This window comes from Gadus morhua, chromosome 8 (assembly GCF_902167405.1).
Source record: "Gadus morhua chromosome 8, gadMor3.0, whole genome shotgun sequence".
Taxonomy (NCBI): Eukaryota; Metazoa; Chordata; class Actinopteri; order Gadiformes; family Gadidae; genus Gadus; species Gadus morhua.
Genome location: NC_044055.1, coordinates 16,465,550 through 16,475,828, shown reverse-complemented (window position 1 = coordinate 16,475,828; position 10,279 = coordinate 16,465,550). Strand labels below are relative to the sequence as shown.

The following is a 10,279-nucleotide window of genomic DNA, read 5'->3' as shown; positions in this document are numbered from 1 at the left end:
GGGAGAGGGAAGTGTCTTTTACGCTCGGCAGGTGTTTGTACAGGGAGTCTGTGTTTCCTGTCACTGTGGGCCTCAGAGCACAGTAGTACAGAGCAGAGTCAGACAGCTGCAGGTTGTGGATCCTCAGAGGAACTGATGTGCTTTGTATTTGGGCATCAAATCGGTCTTTGTTGAACTCTGCAACATTAAGTACACTTGCATATGTAGAGCGTTGTAGAATGTCTGTGTTTCCTGTCACTGTGGGCTGCACAGCACAGCACAGTAGTACAGAGCAGAGTCTGTCACTTCAGCAGCGGAGATCTCGAGATGGAACATCTTTTGTTTTTCACTGTCCTTTTTCAAGGTAAATCCAGATAGCTCCATGTAATCTTTGATAAGGAACTGGGGAGGTGAGCTGTGGTACTGCCGATACCAGAAGAAGTTTGTTGCTGAAGAGTAGCTGCAGGAGAGAGTCACGCCGTCTCCTTGTAGAGCCGGGACTCTATCCTGGATTGAGTGGATGGTTTGCTGATAACTGTCACCTGCATATGTTAAGAATGAAAGGTCAGTGACTACGACAGTGTTAAAGAAAAAGCAATATAAATTAATTCATATGAACTGCTAAACAAATATTGAGGTCCATATCTGAATTAGGACAGTGCTTCTAAAGCAGAACTCACCAATAAACCCGGTGAATAAAACCACTAACATGAAGAGCTGCATCGCTAATACTGAACAAGCAGATGTTGTAAAGCAGCAACAATCAAGAGTTTAAAAGCTGTTGTTGACAGATTGTTTCTGATGTGCTGCCTGTCAAGCTCCACCTCCAGCTAGAGTGGCACCAAGGACTGAATGAGACAGGAGAAGAACTTCTACTTTACTGTCTCTGTGGAGACCACGAGGACTCAGGAAGAGGAGCGACAGGAGCTCTGGCTTTCAAAAGTCAAGGAGAATCACTGTGGCGTCACCATCTCTACATGTACATGTATTTAATGTTTAGATAAAAAAATAATTGTGTACTCAAAATATGAATGCTATATGTTTAATGAGTTGGACATTTTTTATTGCTGTAATTCCTTACCCGAAGGGTTGGGTAAATTCTTGTTCTCATGGAACTCTAAAAATATTAATAATATATTTTTACAATTTAACGTTTACTCCCTCATTGACTGTCTTAACATAGTGTGTTTGTGTTCAGTCATACAGCTGTCGGTTATATAATTTAGATTGTTAGTCAGCCAGTGTTCAATGTTTAAAGTGGGAGGGGAAGAGAGAGAGGAAGATCATTTATACTCTGATGCAGATGGACATTGCATCACTGGCCCCTCCTCTTCATAATTTATGCAACAGCATCTCAACCACAACGTTCACGATTATTATTATTTTTTGGATCAGAATGTTATAATTCAGTCAGATTGCCTACTCATTTGAGTCCTGCTACTGTGGATCATTAGAAGGTGCAACCACAGTGTCTCTTTTAAACCATGAAGGTCCACCATCCATCTGATGGAAAGGTGGGGTGGGAGTACCACTTCCCGGCCTATATCAATGTGTTCTCAAGAGCAGTAGTAGAGAGCTGTGTCTGCCAGGGTTAGCTGTGTTATGGCGAGTTCAGTTGATGTTCTGGATGTTGTGGACTCATAACGAGTATCAGGAATATTCTGACTGTCGCTCCATGATCTTGCTCCTTTATAGAGTATAAACTGAAGAGCCTGGTTAATAGTTGTCTGTACCAGTAAAGGTCAACATAGTAAAAGCTGGTTTCATAAGTGCATCTGAGTGTTACAGATGCTCCCTCTTTCCCACTGACCTTCTGTTTATCAGGAGAGATGGAGTCCCGAGCTATCAGCCCTTGAACAAGTCCACAAAAATAATGCGTGAGATAAACATTCAAAATACAATTTTATATTTAATTCTAAAGATACCATGTTACTATGGGGTCAGAACAGTCTCATTAATAATGAATGCACAGAGAAGGATTCACAAATGTATTTTGTGATTTATATATAATAGTGCTGTCAGTAAAACGCGTTATTAACGGCGTTAACGCAAACCAATTTTAACGGCGTTAATTTTTTTACCGCGCGATTAACGCAATTTCTTATCATTAGTAGCAGTGTGCCAATGTTGTTATCAATAAAAAAACATTCGCACAAGGCAAGCCGATGCACTTCTCCATGTTGATAAGAGCATTAAAATGAGAACAATTAATGGGGCAAAGAAATCAAGGGATATTTAGCATAGAAAAAAGATTTGCGATTAATCAAGATTAATCGTGAGTTAACGATGGCATTAATGTGATTAATCGTGATTAAATATTTTAATCGCTTGACAGCACTAATATATAAATTACTCTCTTGTCACAAATACATTTCAATGCACACACAAATGGATATCGATATGTATAAATGTAAAATAAATCCATAAACAAGACGCTTTTCATTAGTGAACTTGTTTGCATTTGTGTCTGAACTGGTCTGTATTTATATGTGGATTTTGAGACCCTCCTGATGTGGTTGGATTCACAAATGAATTTCTTTCAACAAGGAATTCTCTGTAGCCAATCAGATGCCTCCCTCGTTTCCAGCCAATCACATGACTGCAGTCCCAACCTCTGAAGAATAAGTCCTGCCTCCCGGTTTCCTCTGTCAAATGTCTATGGGAAATAACGGGGTTTTTGAATGATCGTGCATAACAATCTCTAGGTGGCGAAAAAGTAAAAGCTGCGTCAAGTTTTGAACTACACACTTTTCCCATCTAGTTTCGACTGGTTTTGGGATTGTCGGTGCCGTAAAAGTAGTAAACGGCACACGACAATCTAAAAACCCAATCACTGCAATCATGTGATTGGCTGAAAACGAGGGAGGCATTTTTATACTGGCTCATGATAGGCCCCCGATCCCCGCAGGCACAAGACAATGTGAATTTTTGTTTGGGGCTTACAGAGATCAGAGGCCTATCATGAGCCAAGAAAAAGGGGTCTGCTAATGATAGCTGGGCCCAGTGGCCACTTGACCCCCCCCCCCCGTGCCGACAATGGCAACATTTCGGAAAATAATTTACCCATCATCATTGTAAGGTCCCCTCGCAGGGGGCCTACGACACCTCTCAGCCCAAGGGCCCAATGGCAGGTTAATGCAGGCCTGCATGTAGGGGTCATACAGTACATACACAGGTCTATAAGAAGCAGTTGGAAGTTGGACCATTATGGACCAGGTAGAGCTGAGATAGCTCATTACGGAGCAGGTAGGTTTAACAGTGAATACCGCAAGATATCATTATATAGTTGGTAGGTATTAATATTCTATCTTATTTTTACCCTTTTGGCAATATACAGTGATACCATTTGAAATAAAGTGGAAGTTTCTTATTCAATATTTCTACATCCTATCTTTTCTAATTTTATTCTACCTAATTTAAACACTGGTTGAAAACACTGCCCATTGCATAAAGTGTCTCCTAAATCTGTTACTTTGGTGTCCATGGAAGGTACCACAAAAATATTTTCAGTAAAACCATACTGATGCCGTGTGGCCATTTTCTGTAAAACACCTGTGATTTTTTGGTTTCATGATAGGATTATCGTTTTGTAAACATGTAATTTAATTTCTATGATGATACATCGTTGGTTTCCTGGTTATTAATTTATTTTTAACTGGGTTTTAATAATCAGGAATAGACTCCAATATACACATTAAAGGAGCGTACACTTCTGGTATGTTGTGTTGAATCAGTGACATATCTGGGTAATGTAATGTTTATTATGTGGCACACTTTCTGATGAATAAAGAGTATTACTGGGTAAACTTCTGTTTTTGACAAATAACACTAATAACTTATAGCCATACTTGAATATAGGATAGCTGAGCCGTTAAAGCTGATGGATTGAAATGGTTGAATCAAGTCAGTGTGTGTGTGTGTGTGTGTCATCAACTTTTAATAACCAGGAAAAGTGCTATTGACTTTATACTTTCCCATCTAGTTAATCGAGATAAGTTCACAAAATGCTAAAGGGCTCTTTATGGTTCCACGTTCACGCAACGCAAGGGGGTTACGGACCCCTCGCGTCCTTGCGGACCCTCCTTGCGTACACCGCAAGGGCCGCACGTGCGCCTTCCAAAATACATCGCAGCAGCTAGGGCTGCGATTGGTCCACTAACTAAAACCCGTCGCAGAGCCATAAACGTTCACGACTGCGTTGAAGCGTCTGTGGGTTTATTGCGTTGCGGGAACGTGGGACCATAAAAAGGAATGGGAGTCATGCTACAGTGGAACAATAACTGGTGCAACCACAGTGTCTCTGATAAACCATGAAGATCCACCATCCATCTGATAGAAAGGTGTGGTGGGATTACCACTTCCCTCCTCTTTGAAGAATAGAGAGATCATTGCCTTCAGGTTTATATAAAGGCTCCTCCACACTTCCTATCACTGTGTCTCCAAAGAGCACAGTAGTAGAGAGCTGTGTCTGCCAGGGTTAACTGTGTTATGGTGAGTTCAGTTGATGTTCTGGATGTAGTGGACTGATAACGACGGTCAGGAATATTCTGTTGGCTGCTATATGTTCCTGCCCCTTTATAGAGTATAAACTGAGGAGCCTGGTTAGAACGATGTCTGTACCAGTAAAGGTAAACCTTGTAGCTTGTTCCATAGCATAGGTGCATCTGAGTGTTACAGATGCTCCCTCTTTCCCAACAACTTCCTGATTAGCAGGAGCGATGGAGTCCCCAGCTATCAGCCCTGGAAAAAGTCAACATAAGCGATTTCTTAGATTAACATGGACCATTAAAAACATAACAGAATAAGATCTTAACAACATTGAATAATCAATTATTATTACGAAGTGTCTGATAATTCAGTCATATATACAGTGTGTAACATGAGCTTTTCCTCTTACCAGATAGAAGTGCAGCAATTGTAATCCAGAGCCAGGTTTCCATCTCTACAGCAGGTCTACAGCAACAGGAGAAACTATCTAGTGTTCAGCTCAAGTATGAGGCTTAGGCCGCGTCCACACAAAGCCAATTTCATGGCGAAACCACAAAGGTCTTGTGCGGTTCGGCCTTCCGTCCACATGAAGCCGGTGAATCCGCTGACCGAAACCGTAAACTTCTGAAACCACCCTCGGAGGTGGTTTCAATTCTACCCGGTTTCGTTTTGGTTTCGTGTGGACGCCTGAAACCGACTGAAACCGTAAACCATGACGTCATCGCCCCCCCCTTCGACCCTCTAGCCAATGACTGTAGCCCGCGGAGTCTCACCCTCTATGCGCATGCTCGCCTCTTCTTCTTATTTATTTTCCTTCTGGATTTCTCCAGCAGAAGCAGCGCCCCTTATGGGCCTGGCATGTGTACTACAGCGTTTCTACAGATCTACCCGGTTTTGCTTGACTCCGTCTTGAGGGAGACACTCCGAAACCGGATAGATCGAAACCGTAACGGTTTCGCTCGTTTCGGCTTCGTGTGGACGGGGCCTTATTCTCTTCATGGTACAAGCTCTTAAAGATACAATGACCAAACATGTTGATGAAATAGTAAGACACCTACTTGATAATACTGACCTCTAGAGGTAGATAAGAGAACTCACCTTCATTTTCACTTTAGGAAGAGTAACTTTGGAAACATGGATGGTTTTTAATTGAATGAGCCATGCGGATAAAAGCAAGAGAACTGATTGATTTTTTTTTTTTTTTTATAAAATGGTTAACATGTATAGTTAATCAGGAAATAAATATTGCGATGAATTCATGTGTTATGTCAGAAATTCCATGATCAGGTCTCAGGGGGAGATGGAAGAGTGTTTTGTGCTTCACAGGTTTTTCTACAGGGAGTCTGTGTTTCCTGTCACTGTGGGCTGCTAAGCACAGTAGTACAGAGCAGAGTCTGTCACTGCAGCAGAGGAGATCTTCAGATCCACGCCAGTCTTCTCTTCAGTCAGTTCAGTAGAAAACCTTTTGTCTGAACCAAGAGACTCAGCTGTCTTGTTGATACCAAGCCCTGAGATGTACAGCAGGAACTGTGGAGGTTCTCCAGGATACTGACGGTACCAGAATAAATAATCGTTCCCTGTGGCAGTTTTAGAAAGCGTGTAGGACAGAGTAACACTTGTACCTTCTAAACTGTTCTCTTTCTGCTCGACAGGAGTGAGGTCCACACTGTAAACACCTGTAAAAATAAGGTTAATCTGTAAACATGTGGGCTGTGACTTACCTGTTAAATTAAAAGCTACAAGAAGAAAGAGGACTGACATCATTTCAAACACCATGGGAACCCTGGAGCTCAACATGCTACTTCTCTATCCTTGTTGTAACATACTGTTCATTCACTAGCCTCCTGGTGAATTCACCTCTCCAGATGCCCCTCCCCTGAACCATAGTTTAAGGTAATGACAAATGCTCTTCCAGTTCCTTGTCAGGTTTTTGTACTGGGAGTCTGTGTTTCCTGTCACCGTAGGCTGCACAGCACAGTAGTACAGAGCAGTCTGTCACTGCAGCAGCGGAGACAGACTGCTCTGTACTACTGTGCTGTGCAGCCTTTTATTTTGCACTGTCCTTTTGCAAAGTAAATCCAGATAGCTCCATCATTGATTAGTAACTGGGGAGATGAGCTGTGCTACTGTTGTTACCAGAAGAAGTATGTTGCTGAAGAGTAGCTGCAGGAGAGAGTCACGTTGTTTCTTTGTAGAGCCTGGAAAATGTCCTGGATTGAGTGAATGATTTGCTGATAACTGTCACCTGCATATGTTGAGACTGAAATGTCAGTGACTAGCCTACTACAGTGTTAAAGATCCTGGAAATAGCAATATGATTTAATTCATATGAACTGCTAAACATAAATTGAGGTCCATGTCTGAATTAGGACAGTACTTCTAAAGCAGAACTCACCAGTAAACCCAGTGAATAAGACCACTAATTTGAAGAAATGCATTGTTAATACTGGAACAAGCAGCTTCCTCCATCTTCTTCGGCACCTTCTAAATAAATCGCTGTTTCTCGTTTTCCGACGGCGACATCATCAGACTATCGTCCTTATACTTCCAGCTCACGGCCCCCGGGAAAAATTTCGAGCATGCGCCCAACGCTGATCGGATTCTAATCCGATCGGCTGTATACATGCACACTTAATTCGACTAACAATTGAATAATCTGGGGTCTTAATTAGACTACGAGTAACTCGATTCGATTCGACTTTAGTCCGACTAAGGTGTATACATGCATCTAATGGCGCTTTTCCACCGGAGGGTGTGGTTCGGTTTGGTTCGCCTCAGTCTGGTAGGGAGGAGGCAATATGGGCCAGCTCGGTTCTGAGGTCGCGTTTCCAACGCCGACAGTACCCTTTTGGTAGGCCGTATGTCAGTCGCCGCGGCAGCTACCTGAACATCATGACATCATAGCAGCGCGACACAGTGTAGCCTGCTCAATAAAAACAATGGAAAAGAGGAACGCGACACATTAAACCAAGAGCTACCATGGATGTCGTACAGCAACAGTTTCGGAACGTCTCCACTTCCTTGTTTGCCGCTACCTTAAGTTTTGCGCGACAGGTCCATTGTCCAGAATAATAATCCACGGGTACTATTTGTTTGTTTTTATCCCCATGTCGCCCGGAAGTGACGATTCTGTCGACCAATCAACGCAGGGTGCGTGTAGCTCGAACTTGCCGGCACCCTTTCAGGTGTCTCAGTACCCCAAAGGGGGAGTACTGGAGACGAGTGCGAAACGAGTCAGCTCAGTATGGCTCAGTCCGGGTCCCGCCTACTATTGGCGGTGGAAACGCAAACCGTGCCGCACCTTTGCGAACCGAACAAAACTGCACCCTCTGGTGGAAATGCGCCATTAATAATCCAATCATAGTCGGACAAAGCCAATAATTCGACTTTCTTCAGTGTCATGTAAATGCACTAGACTCAGCTGTTCTGTTGTTACCAAACCCTGAGATGTACAGCAGGAACTGTGGAGGTTATCCAGGATACTGACTGTACCAGAAGAAATCATCGCCAGAAGTAACAGCTCTTGAGAGCCCGTAAAACAGAGTAACTGTTTTTCCTTCTAAACTGTTCTCTTCCTTCTTGACAGGAGTGAGATCCTCACTATAAACACCTGTAAAACACCTGTTTGATAATACTGACCTCGATGGGTGGATGTGAGGCCTCGCCTTCAGAATCAATGAGTTATTAATTTAATAAGACATAAATTCGACACAAATAAAATAAACTATTTTAACCAGAATATTTTAAACAAGATAATGCTAATGAAAAAACTGCTGGCAAATTATAAAATATCGGGATTATGGTGAAAGTGGATGATTCATTAGGTGTACACTGTTGTGATGAGTGATAATGTTTAGTAATTTATGTCTGTGTGCTGGTTTCAGGGGTAGAGGGAAAGTAGTTTAGTGTTTAGCAGGTTTTTGTACAGGGAGTCTGTGTTTCCTGTCACTGTGGGCCTCAGAGCACAGTAGTACAGAGCAGAGTCAGACAGTTGCAGGTTCTGGATCCTCAGAGGAACTGATTTGATTTGGATTTGGGCATCAAATCGGTCTTTAGGGAACTCTGGAGCATTATCTCCTTCTCCAATTGTAGAGCGTCGTAGCATGAACCTGGGGAAGTCATGGGTTTGGTGTTTGTACCAGAACAAACTGGGACTACTGTCAGTGGTCTCAAATGTACAGCGAAGACTAACTGTGAGTCCTTCAGTGGCAATGACATATTCTCCGGTCTGATTGACTCTGTCTTCTCCATTACACTCTGGGGAAGAACAGAAGATGGCGATTATTGAATGAGATCAATGACGAGAGGAGAGTCAACAAGAGTCTTTAAGGAGTTACCAAGCAAGAGAGTGAGAACCCAGATTATCCCACATAATGACCAATGATAGATTAACATGGACCATAGAGAACACAATAGAATACAAGGTCTAAAAAATCCATTAACAAATTATTATAAAGTTATTGATGATTCAGTTATGTACTGGTATGTCGTTTGAAACATAAGGTTTTGATCTTACCCGATAGAAGTGAAGCAATAATAATCCACAGCCAGGTTTCCATCTCAACAGCAGGTCTACAGCAACTGGTGTTCAGCTCAAGTATGAGTCTTATTCTCTTCATGCTACCAGCTGTTAAAGACACAATGATTAAACATGTTGATTACATAGACAAATTCTGGCTTATATTGACCTCTAGTGGTGGATAAGAGATCTCACCTTCATATTCACTTAAAAGGATACTTCACCGTTGGAGATATTAAGGTTATATTAAGTAAATAATTCTATGTATTATAAATGTGCAAAAAAAAATTGAACTATTTGCAAAAAAAAAATGTGTAGGGTGAGTTTGCTAGTTTGACTATTTTGACTATTTGAGTCAAAATAGTCACATCTTGAGCATCTACTGTCTCCTGGTAGCCATGGTACTGCCCATCTTGTGCTGGGTAATTAGCGCTGATGGCCTGGACAACACATCCTGTCTCAGAATCAGAATCTCTTTATTGTCATTGCACAAAGTGCAACGAAATTGGGGTAGAGGCTCTCAAAATAAGTGTTTATGATTATACGCAGTATAATCATAATATTCTAATGACCACGGAAGAGGCAGTGAATGAAGTATTGAATAGAGAGAGATTTATTAGATAGGCCTACCTAATAAACCGTTGGAACACACAAGACCGGAAACATAGCAACGCCGGTAAACAAACCCCGAGAAGCCCAATCCCTATGAGAGCTCCCCGCGCTACGACCATCCGGAGACGCACAGATCTTTTGGCCGTGATATTATGCATACAAATATTATATTATATACTATTATATTATATATAGAGCTCCGGGAGTCGCAAACGGCAACATTCACTTTCTCCTCCATGCTGCAGTTCACCCCGGACTGCACTGCACTGACTTTGACGGTTGAACGCTGATTGGCTGTTACGTTACACATGTCACTCAGTGGCCACGCTGTTGAACGCTGATTGGCTGTCATCACGCGAAATTCGCCCGATACGTGTCTATACGTTCACTTTGTATGGGATCCTGTCGCCCTGTCGCGTTTGTTGTGAACACACAGTTACTGTGTGTTCACACCAAATGCGAATTTTTTTGCCCATTCGCGTTGTAGCCAAAGTTTTGTCGCGCCACACATCATAATCTGTCGCTGTGCAAGTTTTGTCGAATTTGTCGCGCCACAACAAGCTAACCACCATTACATGTCTTTACCTTTTGTGGAAGAGGGAGAGACGTCGGATGACCCAACGCAGTATATTCATAATATTGTAATGACCACGGAAGAGGCAGTGAATGAAGTATTGATTA

General features: G+C 42.3%; 1 gene segment (V, D, J or C); it reads right to left on the bottom strand.

Annotated features, from left to right (window-relative positions):
- Nucleotides 1-8,316: 8,316 nt before the first annotated feature.
- Nucleotides 8,317-9,076, bottom strand: LOC115549346 (T-cell receptor alpha chain V region CTL-F3-like). The segment is given in 2 exon segments: nt 8,317-8,724; nt 8,984-9,076. Coding segments are annotated over 2 exon segments (420 nt in total).
- Between the last annotated feature and the right edge of the window lie 1,203 nt (nt 9,077-10,279).